The 17,070-nt window shown below is 47.0% G+C and overlaps 2 protein-coding genes across 2 annotated transcripts; one reads left to right on the top strand and one right to left on the bottom strand.

Annotated features, from left to right (window-relative positions):
- Nucleotides 1–493: 493 nt before the first annotated feature.
- On the bottom strand, nucleotides 494–3,690 carry LOC123064402 (uncharacterized). Its single transcript, XM_044487890.1, has 3 exons — nucleotides 3,527–3,690; nucleotides 1,041–1,907; nucleotides 494–933 (listed from the first exon to the last, which is right to left on the bottom strand). Exons 1-3 carry the CDS (start codon nucleotides 3,543–3,545, stop codon nucleotides 887–889), a joined length of 933 nt encoding a protein of 310 aa, XP_044343825.1. The 5' UTR covers nucleotides 3,546–3,690; the 3' UTR covers nucleotides 494–886.
- A 5,120-nt stretch (nucleotides 3,691–8,810) lies between these two features.
- On the top strand, nucleotides 8,811–13,649 carry LOC123067167 (cytochrome P450 89A9). The gene is made up of 2 exons (XM_044490084.1): nucleotides 8,811–10,042; nucleotides 13,571–13,649. The coding sequence occupies exons 1-2, from the start codon at nucleotides 8,835–8,837 to the stop codon at nucleotides 13,647–13,649; spliced, it is 1,287 nt and encodes a 428-aa protein (XP_044346019.1). The 5' UTR covers nucleotides 8,811–8,834.
- The last annotated feature ends 3,421 nt before the right edge of the window (nucleotides 13,650–17,070 follow it).

Genomic DNA, 17,070 nt, shown 5'->3' with positions numbered 1-17,070 from the left:
ACTAAGCATGCTTCGCACCATATCCATAAGGGTGCGGTTGCGGCGCTCGGCCACACCATTTTGTTGTGGTTCACCAGGCATTGAGTACTGAGCAATGATTCCATTTTCAGATAAGAACTTGGCAAAAGGTCCAGGAATCTGCCCATAAGGAGCATGCCTACCATAATACTCTCCCCCGCGATCAGACCGTACAACTTTGATTTTTGCGTTCAGTTGATTTTCAACCTCCGCTTTATAGACTTTGAATTTCTCCAAAGCTTCCGATCGGTCACGTATGGGATAAATATACCCATAGCGGGAAAAGTCATCTGTGAATGTAATGAACGAATCAAAACCATCTACAGACTTAACATTAAGGGGTCCACATATGTCGGTGTGAATTAATTCTAAAACCCTTGTGGCTCTAACTGCTCCTTTCTTAATTGTTTTTGCAAATTTTCCTTTAATGCAGTCGACACATTTGTCTGCATCTGAGAAGTCTAATGGGAGGAGTATTTCATTTTTAACTAAGCGTTCCATTCTCCCCCTCGAAATGTGGCCCAAACGACAATGCCACAATTTCGAAGAATTACTTACTCCTTTCCATTTCTTCTCAACATTAATTTCATCACTCACATGCATAACTGAATCATTATGAAGAGATAACATGTATAGTTGGCCTCGTCTAACACCGATGCCTACATTCTTATTACATTTGATCAAAGCAAATTGTTTCTTGCCAAAATGGCACTCATACATATCATCATCTAAACGAGAAACTGAAATCAAATTCCTACTTAAGGTAGGCACATAAATAACATTATTCAATCTAAGAGTGTGGCCAGTGTGTAGCTCCAACGTGAGAGATCCCACAGCTTCAACATCGGCCTCAACTCCGTTCGCAACCTTAAGTTTTCTTGTTCCTCCTCTTATGGTTTGGATCGTATCGAATCCCTGCATAGAGTTAGCAACGTGAGTGGTTGCCCCTGAATCAATCCACCATGACTTTATTGAAAAATCAACATAAAGTGATTCATCTACAAAAGTAATTTCATCAATACCTCTTTTGTTCATCCATTTTAGAAAGCCTGGGCAGTCCCTTTGATAGTGTCCCTCTTCTTTGCAGAAGTTACAAGCATTTTCTCCAGCAGTGGAGCTGCTAGGAGCAGAAGAAGAACCACCGGCTTCTTTACCCTTGAATGCCTTAGGGTTGAATGGCTTAGTGCCTTCTTTCTTGACTTGCCTTTTCTGAGGCTTAGGGAAACCTTGTCCGTCATGCTTTCTCTTGTTAGAGCCAACATGAAAGACATGGTCTTTCTTCTGCCTCATGATCCTTTCTTCCTCCTGGACGATCCTTGCGGTCATCTCAGAGAGTGGCCATTTTTCCTTTAGAGAGTTATAGTTGACCTTAAATTGTTCAAACTCTTCAGGAAGAGACTCAAGAATAATTATGACAAGAAGGGCTTCACTTAAAGAACACTCCAAAGCCTTAAGCTTGGTGAAAGCATTTACCACCCTCAATATGTGCTGCCTAACATTTCCGTCAATAGTGTATTTCTGAAGAAGTTTAGCAAAAAGCTCATGAGCATACACTTTGTCGGAGCCTTTAAATTGCTCCTCCATTTCAGTGAGGAAATCTTTAGCAGTATCTTTCTTAGGGAGTGCTTCAGAAATGTCCGGCGATATTGTCGCTTTCATGATGAGAAGCGCAATATGGTTGGACTTATTCCACTTTTCCATCTTAACATCATACTCCTTCTTGAGTTCTGCATACCCTGTGACACCTGCCACAGGTGCCACAGGTTTTTCTTCCCTCAAGGCATAGTCAAATTCATTACAACCCAAACATAATTCGACTTGGGACTTCCAACGAGGGAAGTTACTCCCCGTAAGTGGTTCGATCGTGTCGGACCGGAATGGAGCGGAAGCTGAAATCATCATAAAAGTTCATAAGTAAACTTGCATGATTATAAATTTACGTTGGTAAATAAACAAACATGCCAAGTATTTAATTTCAACTCCATGTCAAAACACCGTTGGGCAGAAAAAACATGGATTTAAAATATCATAGGGGATGACTCATAATAATAAAACAACGTTGGTCCGAATTAAAATTAGAGTCATTTCATTCTTAATTTAAACATCAACATAAAAGAAAATATCATTATTTTTGATGTCTAAAAATTCATCATGCAAAACACATAATAAATCCTGAATAAAAAATCTCGTTGGTTCAATTTTACCCAGAATAATAATGTGTTCATTTTATTTTTAGGCATTTTCTGTTTTAAACAGTGCAAAACATGAAAGATATTAACTTACATGCACTGGAAATCACAGAAAAACGCGATGGCCCAAAATACCCACGGTTATACAGCGGCCCAAAACCCAGCAGCGAAAAACCGTAAAAAAAACGCGCTGGGCTAAGGCAACTTGGGCTGAAGCCCGTGGCCAAAAATGGCCCATTAACGCCCGCCGGCCCGGGTCATAGCTCCGCGACACTGTGAGCCGTCCGATCGAATCTGACGGCTCGCGCGGCTTGCGGCCGGAGCAAAAACAGCTGACCTGGGCTAACCCTAGGTCGTTTCCCCCTCTCCCCGCATCTGATTCCCGATCCCGCTGGCTCCATTTCGAGGTCGACGGCGGCGACGAGAACGCCGGCCACCCCAGTCCATACCGACGCGGCGGCGGTGCTCGCCGGAGGAGCGGGCGCAGGACTAAGTCCGCGCGCTCTCCCGTCGAGCATGGCAGCCCGGGTCGTGTCCAAGCGGGGCGGGGAGGAGCACCCCGGCGGGCCAGCGGCCTGCTGAACGGCGACGTCGAGGCACGGCGGCCCACGGCGTCCTACCGCACGGTCTCTCCGTTGGGAGGGAGCGGCGTGGCGTTCCGCGCGCCGACCCGAGGGACGGCGGCGTCGCGGCATCGGCGTCCTCGCATGGTGTCGGCCATGCGGGCCCCGAAGGGGATAGACGTCGACGCGGCGCATTAGGTGAGGATTCTCCTCATTGCTTCTCCAATTCGTGTTCATTAGTTGCTTGATGTGGGGAAAAAGCAATCCTAATTTCAGAATTAGGGTTCTTGCGAATTGGGGATGAATTCTAGGGTTCTTAAACATGAGGGGGTGCTACAGTTGACTTGCGTGTATCCCTCTGCCTAATATTTTGCTAATGCATACGGAAACAGTACTTAAGCATGATCAATTTTAATCAACTTAACATGAAGGTGAGCATAAGATCTTAACTTAGATTAATTAGAATTGATGAACTTAGGTGGCACTACTGATCCGTAGCAAATTGGAATTAAAACATCATCAACAGTGGGCAATTGACATCAACATTAGAAAACAGTAGCAATCAAACTTGATCTACAGAGGGCATAAACTTGAGATTGGTTTACTGAACATGATATAGGGATCTAAAAGCAATCATATCTGGCGACTGATACCATTGTTGGAATAATTATGCATCTCTGGGATGCCATTAGCAGGAACAGATTGCACCTAGATCACCTCACAACATGAACAGAGAAGGGTTTAGGGTTTGTTTACATGTCACGGGAGTGGACATGATCGCCTGCTCGGTGCAGGCGTGATGCAGGGGTGATGTAGTCGAAGTAGATGTTCTCCTCGACGTCCTGATTCCTTCAGGACGCCACCGGCACTGCCCAGGGACAGCGGCGGCGGCTGGCTTAGGTCTTCCCGTCGCTGCAGCACTCCCCTTGATCGGATGGGGTGAGAGAATATCGGGAGGAGAGTAAACCTTACGTGAATTGTGATCTCGCAGGTGCCCAGCTCTCTCCCGTATCCCTTTTAATATGGCGCTGGCGACAGGGGACCCAAAACCTGAGTTGGTTTTTGGGCGCCCCCAATCAGGGCGCGTTAGTTCTGATCGAGGCTCACGTACGTTGGTACGTGGACCCCTTCACTTATCGTTATCCATTTATCTTTTTTTTTCTGTTAGACTAATAGATCTAACTGGCCTGTTTAAGCCGTCAGATCAAAACCAACACAAATGAGTGGCTCTCCCGTGGCCACTTAGAGATAAGGGAGAATGTGATGGGCATGCCTGGGCCTGGACGCGTAGCCCGTGTGGGATGCGGAAGATTTCTCACGATATTAGCCGGATGGTTTAAACACTTTCTCATGTAATTTTTATCTTAACCCTAAAATCTACGCTACTCTTGCGATGAAAAAAGAGCCAACCTGATCCAACTTACACGTAACAGAGACCCAACCTATACCTCTAGATGCAGTACCATAGTGGATAGGGGCATGGTAGTGGAGGCCCTCTTTGAGATCGTCTTGTCTCAATCTCTTGTGTTGTCTCTCTCATGTCTCTCTCAAGCTCTCATGTCTCTCTCTAAGAATTAATTTACTGGGTTATCCCTATCATCGGAAAACCTCCACACGCAATACAATGGTGGACACGGACACGCACGGTAGTTGAGGCGATGGTTTTCATTTTCAGTGAGATTTCGACGAAATTCACTGAATTTCAATAATTTCAGTGCACACTAAAATATTTACCTTTCGGACTAAATATTTCAGCAATTTCAGTAGCACACAGGAATTATAATATTATTTTTTAAATCAAATATCTAATTTAATTCAAGTGAATTTCAGCCTTTTGGTCCATTCCGTCTGGAGGGACGGTCATCAGTGGCGGCGGCAGGGCCGTCTCCAGAAATTCGGGGTTCTGGTGCGAAATGCCAATTGGGCCCCTAAAATTTCTAGGTACTTGCATTTTTTATATAAACAAATACGAACAAATTCAAACACTGCACAAATTATAGGCTTATCAAGAAATAAAAAAAAAGACTAAACCTGAATTTTTGACGAACAACTATTTGGGAAATCTTGGTGTGTGATAGCTTGAAGCTTACTATATATCATCCCTGAACAATTTGATTGATGAAAACTGATTCTTATGCACAACTACTTACTAATTTGTAATTCAATAGAACAAGTAGTCTAATTTAAACAGGAATTCAGTTCGAGAAAACCTAATAGACATATCGGTGATGCCATCACCTTTGCCTTGGCCACCCGCTGCTTCTACTTGTGCAGTGCGATTCGTGACTTGCCGAGTCCCCAACGACCAACAGAATCATGGACGCAATTCTTCATGTTGGCAAGAGACCAAGGGATCATTCGAGGCAACCACGCTAGCCTTCGTCTCCTTGTGGCGGTGCTGCCTTTTTTTTAGGTGTCGGCGGTGCTGCCTTGGGAAATCCTTTCACGATCGAGATCCATCGATCCATCGACAGGTTGAGGAGCAGGCCCAGTTCGGGAGAGCCAGGGACTAGCTGTCCGGGCCCAATTTTGTGCTACGAATGAAAAAGGAGCCCAAAGAAAAAAAAATAATAAACAGGACATTGGCCCAAGATCGAGGGCCCCTGGAATTTGGGGGCCCTGTGCAGTCGGCCCTGGGTGGCGATGGGGCGTGGTGGCTGCGATGGCAAAAGACAGGACGGCGAGAGGGATGGGAGGAGAGGCGCCACTTTTACTCAGCCGCGGTGGGAGTGAGCATATTTAGGGAGATTCGGAGGGGGAGGGGGGGGGGGGGGATATTGGGGGGTAGAGGATAATTTTAAATGCACTATACCTATTAGTTAGGGGATCAGCTAAGTGTGCCATAAGGGAGGATAACCAAATTTATCCTCCCTTACGGCCTTATTGGGGATCGGTTAGAAATGCCCTAACCTCGCTGATAGACCCTTTCATGGGCTAGCTAGGTAGCTGATTGATGGATTCCGCCAAGCCACACACAGACGTATATGTGGCCAAGTACATATATAGATCGATTTAATCACAGACCACTCTCGGTTTGCTAAGCCGTGTGACATCCTCCCGAAAACACATGTGCCCGCATGCTTCCAAGTACTTTTGCTACCCAAAGAAGATCACCCCTGGAGAACCTAACGCCCAGAACACAGGCGTACACACGCTGGCGGGCACATGCCTGCAAATAGAGAGAACTTCAGATGGGAGGAAGAAAAATGAATCAGGAGAGGAAGGCTGGCGGCTAGGTTGTCTTTTTCTCTCATCACATGCAAAAGGTTTTATATTAGATTCGGGTGGTTATAATATGCATGAGAGCGAGACACGAGAGTTTGAAAGAGATAAGTGAGCGATTGCGCAAGAGCGTGAGAGATTGAAGTGGCAACCTGGTAAAATAATTGTAAGAGAGAAATGGTGGTTTGAGAGATACTTGAGAGATTAGGAGAGAGAATAGAGAGGTGCTTCGGTAGAGAGAATAGAGATGTGCTTGAGACCGACGATCTCAAAGAGGGCCTCAACGTAACTCCCGTGCCCCTGTCCTACATAGTACTGCTTGTCACGGTTTTCTAATGATAGTCTGGGTCTTTGTTACATGTAGGTTGGATTTGGTTGGTAATGTAAATTGTAGGGTTAAGATATATCAATTACATAAATTCACGGTTGGAGTTCGTAGGAAGTCCCTAGTTAAGGTTGCAACATTGTATGCAAATCTTAGCCATAATAACTTGGGCTGCTACTCCATTGCTGGATGGAGCAATCGTGGCGATGAACTCAATTTCTGGAAAATCTACATTGGTGTGGATTCTATAACGTGGTTTGTCTACTTCTAAGTTGGGTTATGTTTGGTAGTTGTTCGCACGGGCAAAATTATAATTATGACAATGATAATATTCACAAAATTAACATGAGCCAAACATAAATCTTCATATGAACTTCCATTTTGTTTTGCTTATTATCATTTAGTAGAATAACTAAAATAATTGCATAAGATGTCTTAAGCCATTGAGATGATGGTCAGAGTACACAAACATTTTATTAATAGACTAAATGATCATCAAACCGAGAAAGAAGGCAATATTGTTTTTTTTCAGAACTATATATAGAGCAATCAGTAAAAATCTTTGCAAGATATATCACACACTTCAAATGTCAGCTAGAAACGATATATATGAACCATGTATAAAAATAATATAAATCAATTTTGAAAAAAAAACTATCTGAAGAGCTTGCACCACTAACATTACAAAATATAATAAATGCTAAATATAGTTAGACTAATGTTGAATGGAAGCATTCGATATCATGCTTAAATTGCATACAAGTGGGTCGATATAATAATCCTATATAAACAAAAAAAATAGCTACACCACACAAGGAAGCTGCATAGGTCTGTATACCCGAGACACTTTATATAGATATGTTTCTGATGCCTTTTATTATATTTGTACTTTGTATTAATTTAGCGTATTAGGGCTGCTTAATACAGGACATCCTGAAGGATCTCTGGTATGGACCTATGAAGCTTCCTTGTACAGTGTAGCTAGTTTTTCTTGTTCATATAGAATTTTTATATCAACCCACTTGTATGTAATCTAAGCATGATATCAAATGTATCCATTCTCTTGAAACATGCTCTTACCCTGCTTTATAAAGCACAAATGATGATGCACGGCCCAACGATATAAAGTAGTGAGGTAGCCCTCTTGCAAATCAAATGCGTCAATTCAAAACATTAGTCTTGCTTATAATTTTGTAATGTTTACAGATCCAAGCTCTTCAAGATTTTCTTTTCAAACTTAATGGATGTTATTTGTTATACATGGTTCATATATGTCCTTTCTATAGTCAACATTTGAAGTGTATGATGCAAAGATTTTCACCTATTGCTCTATATATTTTTCTGAAGAAAAAGGTGCAGGTGGTCACCCGAATCAAAATTAATTAGGTGATGATGGTGATATGTGCATCAAATGTCACTAGTAACGTTAGTTGCACGTACTACCGTAGCTAGCGAGGCCGTCCTCTATCTAGCTATTTTTTTAAATAATAGATTTTTTTATTAATTTTCAGAAATAATACGCCATTTTGATTTTTTTGAAAAATAATACGACATCATCTTCCTGAAGGATGACTGGACCTAATCGTTTTTCTGGAGGACAACTGGACCTAATTGTCTTCCTAGAGGACGACTGGACCTAATCGTCTTCCTGGAGGACGATTAGTGTCCAGTCGGCTAAGGTGGGCCTCCAGTCGCCCTCTAGGAAGATGATTGGCTCCAGTCGTCCACCAGGAAGATGATTGGTTCCAGTCGTCCACCAGGAAGATGATTAGTTTATGGCCTGAACTTTTTTCTATCTTGAAATTGCTGGCTAACCTCAGAAGACATTGCGACATACTTGGGTGGAAACTATGATCCAAAGGATAATGAGGATGGGACATCTTGACGAGACTACAATGCACTGCTTACCAAACCTTTCTGTATGGGGGTTGGAGGGGGGGGGGGGTTATAAGTCGAGAAGAGAAATATGGTGGGAAAGAAGATGGCGGGAACATAAGGGGTGGCGGGAAAAAAGTTGGCGGGAACATAAGGGTTAGTGGGAAAGACAATGGCGGGAACAGCAAGATTCGCGGGAAAGAAGATGGCGGGAAAGGCAGTTTGGGCGGGAAAGACAAGTTTGGCGGGAGAGAAGATGGCAGCAAAGGGTTCCCGGGAACACGGTTATGAAAAAGTCTAGGCCAGGAACTAATCATCTACAAGGAGGACGACTGGAACTAATCATCTTCTTGGTGGACGACTGGAGCTAATCGTCTTCCTGAAGGACGACTGGAGGCTCGGCCAGCTGTGAGCCGACTGGACACTAATCGTCCTCCAGGAAGACCATTAGGACCAGTCGTCCTCCAGGAAGATGATGCCGTATTATTTTTCAAACATATCAGGCATATTATTTCTAAAAATTAATAAAAAATGTATTATTTTTAAAAAATTAGCCTCTATCTACATATATAAAGCTAGACGTGTAGACACACACGAGCAGTGATGCAGTGGCGCACACACACTACCCGGCCTAAACCATTAATGGAGCTCCTTGTGCTCCTTGCCGTCTTTGTCTTGGGCTTGTCTGTTTTGATCCGTCGTAGCAGCCGGCGTGCCCCTGCACCTCCAGCTCCGGTCGTCCTCCACAAGATCAGCGACCCTGCCGTCGCCCACCGCTTGCTCGTCGACGACGCCGACGCCTTCTCGAACCGCCCGGTGCTGCCCTTTTTCGTGGAGCTGGCCAAGAGGCGCGGTGGCCAACGCAATGAGAACATAAGCACGGTGCCCCACGGCCCGCACTGGCGTGCTCTTCGGTGCAACATCACCGCCGAGACCCTCCACCCGTCGCGCCTCGGGCTTGGGCACATCGCGCCGCTGCAGCGAGAGGCCATCCAGGACCTCGTCGCCGCCCTGCAGTCCACCGGCGCCGGGGCAGGCCTCCGGGACAACCTCCGGGCCGCCGTCTTCCGGGTCATCGCGCGCCTGTGCTTTGGGGACGGAGTCGACGAGTGCCATGTGCGTGCCGTTTGCTCCCAGGTACATGGCTTACAGGTCGCCATCGGAGAGGTCAACCCCTTTTCTGGCCCCTCCATGCTAGCCAAGCTCGCGGAGTGGAGGTACCAGCGCCAACTCTTGGCCTTTCATGCCCGGATCACCGAGCTGTGCCTCCCTCTCATCGCGGCACGGCGGCGACGACCACACGACGACGACCTGTGTCGTCCGTACGTCGACACACTCATACAACTCCGCGTCCCCGACGACAAGCACGGCGGCCGGCGGGCTCTTAGCGACGACGAGATAGTGGACCTCGTGTTGGAGTTCCTCGGCGCGGGCTCAGGATCGTTGGTGGTGTGCCTCGAATGGACTCTCGCTCACCTCGTAGTCCAGCCGGAGGTCCAGAAAAAGCTCCGCCATGAGGTCGACGGCGAGGCCGCTGATAGGAGCCAGCTGATCCGTGGCATGCCGTACCTGCACGCCGTGATCCTTGAGAGCCTCCGCATGCACCCGCCGGCACCGGTGGCCCTGCGCCACGTCCAGGCCGACGCGGCTGCCGCTGCGACACTCGTGGGGGGAGGTACAACCAGCGCCGTGACTGTGCTTTTCCTCCTGGGGGACATGGGAAGGGACAGGAAGGCGTGGAAGGACCCGGACGAGTTCCTGCCAGAGCGGTTCCTGGCCGGCGGCGACGCCGAGGGCGTCGGCCCTCTGCCGGGGCGCAAGGAGACGAGCATTATTGTATCTATACCATGGTTTTGGGTACCGGGCGAAAAATTCGGTTACCGCTCGGTACCCGCATTTCTCGCTACCACACGAGAAAGCTGCGTATCGAGCAAAAAAATTCGAATTTTTTGAATTTGAACGGCTACAGTAATGTCAAGTACGGAAGAAACTCCTTTAAATCAAGAAGCTGTCTGTAGTAGGAGAATCGAACACGCGACCTCACACACGTTGAAGACGGACGGGGAGAACCTGCCACTGCATCAACATCGACTTTGTGAACTCCTTGAGCTCCGACCTTATATATTCCGAGCTCAGAAATTTTATTCAAATTATGTTTCAAAAATTCGAGCGGTTTTCCTCGGAATTTTGCGGTAACCACGGTATCCGCGTTTCTCGCCCACCCTCGGAATTTTGTTGGGATTCGGTAGCCAAAACGTTGATCTATACTACTACTAAGTAATAGGCCGTATATGAGTAATGGCACACATGGGCCAGGGCCGGTCCTGAGATTTCGGGGCCCCGGGCGAAACTACAATCCTGTGACTTTCGGGGCCCTTAATATAAATGTCTAGTTGATAATCATCATATGTGAATACAATTTGTATCAAAGAAAATAATTAAGTGCATCCAAATGATTGTGCATATCACATAATGTATTACATATTACCTTCAAAAAATTCTCCTAACATCGCCAATAATAGCATCAATATCAATTTCGTCACGCAATTTTTTTCTCAATGCATAAAGTTGAATGGCTATTTAACCTCTCTTGCGATATTGTAGATCTCAGGTAGTTCTTCAATAATCTCAACTTTGAATAAATTTATTTCAGCTGATGCTACTATAGCAGGCTTAGTAAAGAAAATCCAATATGCAATATGGGCTCATGGTCACTCACAGTGCTATCGTCCATGTTGAAGTCAACATTGCCTTTTACAGGAGTATGACCATCGCCTTCCTAATTGCCATTAGTTTTGTCACCCGCAAGAACCATCGTCAACTCGTGTGGATTTTTTGGAGTGCTTGTATCGCTCTTATAATATTTAAAAAGAGATCATCACAATTGTTTTATCTCCTCATCTGCCTCCTTCTTCCTTTCTTTGTAGCCGAACTCGACATGACCCTTGCTGAAATTAAAAGGAACAAATTAGCTTATAGAATTAGCGCAAAGCTAATTAAAATATTAGATCTAATATAGAAGATCATCTAATGTATTGGCAATCTGCTAGGGCATAGTATAGTACCTTCTCTCTGTAATCTAATCTGACTACATGCGCGCAATGATTCGAGCGCCCTAACAAGAATTCCCTGTTACATGTTCGATCGATTGATAAGTTGGGACTCTGGATAAGAAAGAAAATAAACAGGAAGAAGAACATGCCAGGGAAGAGGGCGCGACGAGACGTACCTGCCACAGTGGCCGCGTCGTTCGTGAGGAGGCAGAGTCGAAGAGGGTTAGACGTACAGGAATAACGGAACAGGCAAAAGGGCAGGGGACGACAGATCCGAAGTTACAGGAAATAGTAGTGATTCGTGAATTGAAGATTCCTTTTTCTCTCCAGTCTCCACGTATGTCTAAACATGGGCCAGACCCATTATATATATTTTAGTTTCCTAGACTAGCACACGATGAGAAAATATCACATGATACCAACCCTTACATATGCTCCCATGATACCAGAGGCAAAGCGAGGCGCTGAGATCGGCTTCAATTGTCCTTTTCACTTGAAGACTTGTATGCCTGGATGTACTAACGTACATATACCTGGGAGGGCCCCCTGACTTTCAGGGCCCGGGGTGGCCGCCACGTTCGCCCTGCCCCAGGACCGGCCCTGACACGGACTATTACCGGGGATTTACGGGGTGGTTAGAATTTGATTGGTTGAGTTTTAGTTAAGTGAGGCGGGCCCATTAATGAAAATCAGGTAAGGCCAATTAAAGGAGGGAACGCATGTGTATCATTCATGTCATAAAGATTAAAGTACAAGTCATGTAAGAGCAACTCCAACATGCTGATCCAAACAGATGGTGATTTGTCCCTTGGGTTGGCCCGGCAGACATTCATGTCCGCTTTCGTGTTTGGGTCGATGCTTGCGCCAACGCTGGCCCGACCCACTTTTTAGGTGACGCGAAAAAAATCACCGCAAACATTTTGAAAAATAAAAACTTTCATTAGACATTAGTGCCGGCCACAAAGGTCAGCCAGAGTCCACGAGTCCACTTTTATGTTAATTAAAATATTAAATAAAACTTAAAACTACTAGGAGGCACGCTGCCCTAGGTGTCGGGCCAGCCAAAGGGAACATCATCGACCAGGCTCTGGCGACGTCCTCCGCAGCAGTCTTTACCTCTGCCGGTTGGGCTGACGCACCGCGGGCAAGGGGCTCCTCCTCCTACGCCTCGCAGCGCTGCTCCTCCGCGTCGCGCTCCAGCTGCTCGAGGTACTCGCCCTCATGGCGCTCCTCGGCCAGCCTTCGCTTCCGCCATTGCTCGAGGTAGGCCTGCTCCTGTTGCCTCCACTTGGTGATCAAGTTTGGATTAGTAGTACTTTAGATATGCACCATGTTGTCTCCACTTTAATGTAATCCATGTCTCTTTCATCCACTGAAATAATAACTCATCATGATTATAAAATTATATGACAAGACACTATATAAAATCAGTACAAATACAACGGCAATATACACTAAAAAAATAGAAAACTTTACCAGTAGCGTGGGTAGACAAAAAGGCGCTACGGCTAGGGAGGTCTACTAGTAGAGCGGTTTGCACCAAACACGTTGCTGCTAGGTAGATGTAGTAGTAGCACCGAGAGATGGAAAAGCGCTACTGCTATGCAGGATAGTAGTAGCGCGGCCTACAGGCGCTACGGCTAAGCATTAGCTGTAGCGCCTTATCAGTAGCGCGGGTACCCATGCTACTGATAGCATTTTTACCCGCGTTACTGCTAGGCTTTTCCCTAGTACTAGGGAGCATAGTGGGGTGGCGAGACGGTGACAGGGGCATCTTGGCGCATGCGAATCGCCACTTCATCCCAGCTACTCCCTCCGTCTGGGTTTATTAGGTCTAGAGACCACTTCTCTTAGACCATTTATTGATGTTGATCCTTTCGTTTTACTTCTATTGCACACTCTCATATGTCAACTCTCACATGCAACCAATGAAAAATATTCAGCCATGAGACTAGCAACAATGCGTATTGCTACAGCCAATGAAATGGTTGCATGCATGTAGGTTTCCAAAGCATGGCCTTAAAAGAAAATGACATGTTTGTGATGCTCTTAGGCCTATTAAACCGGGACGGAGTGAGTAAGGGTGAAGACGCCTGCACGTCTTTCTTCCTTTTCTCTTCGCTCGCACACCGCACTCTCTCCTTCACCCATTCCTCACACTCCATGCTGCTTCTCCCATACCTCCAACGAGCGCCTACGAGGGCCGTCAGCTTTCTTCCCAGCCTCCCTGTGCCACTCCTCTTCTCTCCCTCTGCTCATCCTCCCCTCTCACCTGTCTTGTTCATCATTGTGTAGATTGATGCTACTATTGTTGTCCATCGCTAGGTACGCCGCCTTCGGCAAGCCATCCTCCGGATTCATCCACTCCCGCCCTGATCTGCAGCCCCGTCGTGCGCCGGAGTGATGTGCAGCCGCCGCTGTCTCCCTTTGTTGTGTTGCATGTGGAATGGAGGAGGAAAGAGATTATGAGTGTGTTGATTCTGCTCGCAGTCGTACGCGTGTCCCCGCCTTCCTCCTCCCTGGCTCCAAGCCCCGCGCCGTCGCCGCCACCATCACCACTAGCTTCAATGACCGGGTCAATGTATACGACCTCCCTTCCGGCTTCAACCATGATTGGGCTGCCATCGACCCGTGGTACGGCCGCCACCTCTTCGCAGCCGAGGTCGCGCTACACACTGCGCTACCCCACACTACCCGCCTGAAGGACGCTGACCTCTTCTCCGTCCATTTCTACGTCGCCCGCAACTTCTCGACGCCCAACGACTTCTCGTCCCTCTCGCATGTGCGCGGCCTGCTAGCTGATGTTGTCCGCCTGGTCTGCCAGGAGATGCCCTATCAGAACCACTCCACCAGGGCCCACCATGTCTTTGTTGCCTCCCACAACTTCTGCGACTGGTTTCACCCCATGGTGAGTGTTGCTTGATCCTGCTCATCCAATGGTGGTTGTGCGTGGGTGGAAGTTATAGCTGCGTGTTCTTGGTTCCCAAGTGACATATGCACTACTAGGAAAATGGCTATAGATAATATGGACATTAATGGCGCACCACACATGTGGTGCGCCACTGCTATATAGCAGTGGCGCACCATGTGTTGGTATGCCATTAGTGTCCATCACACTAATGGCGCACCACACCCACTACTAACAAATTCTTTTTTTATTTTTTCAAAACTAGTAATGGCGCATCAGGGCATAGTGCGCCATTACTAGTTTTAACTAGTAATGACGCACCACACACCCAGTGCGCCACTACTGACAATTTTTTTTTTACTTTTTTTTCAAAACTAGTAATGGCGCACCAGAGGGTAGTGCGCCATTGCTAGTTCAAACTAGTAACGGCGCACCAGAGGGATCCTCACATTCAAGAGCTGCTTCTCAAGCAGACGGATAACGCAAGAGCTTCCGCCCGAGAGAAAGCCAAGCTGGATCAACTAGAGATAGACGCGGTTACTCGATTGTATGAAGGATGCAGGCCCGAGGATACCCGCATAAAAGTAACACTCATGGCTCTGGAGATGAAGGTAAAACACAAAATGATCGACGCATGCTTCAACGAGAACATGTCATTCTGGCACGAACGTCTTCCCAAGGGGAACAAGTGCCCGACCAGTTTCGAGGAGGCGAAGAAAATCTATGTCCTCTGGATTTACCGCACGTGAAATACCATGTGTGCATGAACAATTGCATCATTTATCGGGACGAGCACTCGAAGTCTACCATATGTCCGGTGTGCGGCGTCAGTCGATACTAGAAGAGGAAGAAAGCTCCTCGAAAAGTGGTGTGGTACTTTCCGATCACTCCTCGTTTACAGCGGCATTTCACGGACCCTAAGGTAGCAAAGCTCCTGCGTTGGCACGCAGATAGGAAGGATAAAAAGCGAGAAGATGACGGAAATGATCCGGAGATAAATAAAAAAGACAAGATGCTGAGTCACCCTAAGGATGCGAGCCAGTGGCAAGCATTGAACTTCAAATACCTAGAATTTTGGGACGATCCAAGGAACATCATGCTGGGCGCGAGCACCAATCCGTTTGGCAGCCAGAGAAGCACACATAGCACCTGACCAGTGTTTGTGTGGATGTACAACCTTCCCCCCTGGTTGTGCATGAAGAGGAAGTACATTCACATGAGTATGCTAATTGAAGGGCCGAAACAACCAAGGAACAACATCAATCTGTATCTGGGGCTGCTGAAAGAGGAGCTAGACAAGCTGTGGAAAATGTCAGCCAATACGTGGGACGCCGCAGAGAAAAAATATTTCCCTATGAGAGACGCACTGCTCGCGACGGTGCACGACTATCTCGGTTACGGATATGTCACGGGGCAGGTGGTCCACGGATTTTCTGGATGCATCAGGTGCATGGATGACACAACGTATCGCCAGCTAGATAGAGATCCCGGGTCTTCGAAAACCGTGTTCGTGGGACATCGAAGGTGGATTCACGACGATGACTCATGGAGAAAATGCAAGAATTTGTTCGATGGTGAAACCGAACTCCGAAGACGCCCGCGTACGAGGAGCGGCGAGGAAATAGACGAGCTGTTGAAAAATTGGAGAGAGTGCCCACCACCAGGATAGGCGCCAGAGCCGAGAAAGAAGTGAAAGGCGCCAGAGCCGCTACTGAAGGTATGGAAACGAGGTCTGTTTTCTGGGACTTGCCGTACTGGAAGATCCTACGTGTGCCTCACAACCTTGATGTCATGCATATGACGAAGAACGTGTGCGAGAGTCTGCTTGGTACCCTGCTCAACATGCCAGGGAGGACCAAAGATGGGCCGAAAGCAAGGGCAAACTTGAAATCAATGGGCATCAGGGAGGAGCTTCACGCTAATAATGATGATGATGATGATGATGATGATGATGATGATGATGATGATGATGACGACGACGACGATGATGATGATGATGATGATGATGATGATGATGAGGCGAAGCAGGATATGGAAAGTCGTTGCAAAGGCAAAAAGGCCAAGCAGACCGAAAATGACTTCCCTCCCGCGTGCTTCACTCTAAGTCAGGAGAAGATCGATCAGTTTTTCACCTGCCTCGTAGGAGTAAAACTTCCTTACGGTTACGCGGGGAAGATAAGCAGATACCTAGACTCAGCGAAGCAGAAGTTCAGCGGGATGAAGTCTCACGACTGTCACGTGCTGATGACGTAGATACTTCCGGTTGCAATCCGTGGGATCATGGACGCGCACGTCCGTGAAATGCTATTTGGCCTATGCAACTCTTTCGACATCATCTCTTGGAAGTCGGTTGGCGTGAGGCAACTCAAACGGCTATAGGAAGAGATCATGGTGATACTATGCGAGCTTGAGATGTACTTCCCGCCCGCATTCTTCGATGATATGGTGCATCTGCTAGTCCATATCGTGGAGGATATCATCCAACTCGGGCCGACGTTCCTGCACAGCATGATGCCGTTCGAAAGGATGAATGGTGTCATCAAAGGATACGTTGGCAACATGTCACGTCCAGAGGGAAGCATAGCCAGGGGTTTCTGACCGAAGAGTGCATCTCCTACTGCACGAATTATATCTAGGCATCGAGAACCCCGTTGGTCTACCAGTCAACATGCACCTCGACAGGCTCGCTGGATTGAGTCACCGTGAGGGTTGCCGCGAAATGCATGTCGACTTCGAGGGTCGACTCGCCGACTTTAAAAGAGCAAACCTAGTCACGCTACAACACATAGACGTGGTCGATCCTTGGGTGGTAGAGCACAAAACCTTTATTGAGAAGACGTACAATGACCAAGGCCAACAGAGGACGGATGGAGATATAATCAAAGAGCACAACTCATGTTTCACGCGTTGGTTCAAG

This window comes from Triticum aestivum, chromosome 3B (assembly GCF_018294505.1).
Source record: "Triticum aestivum cultivar Chinese Spring chromosome 3B, IWGSC CS RefSeq v2.1, whole genome shotgun sequence".
In the NCBI taxonomy this organism is placed as follows: Eukaryota; Viridiplantae; Streptophyta; class Magnoliopsida; order Poales; family Poaceae; genus Triticum; species Triticum aestivum.
This window is presented reverse-complemented; position numbering and strand designations above follow the sequence as displayed.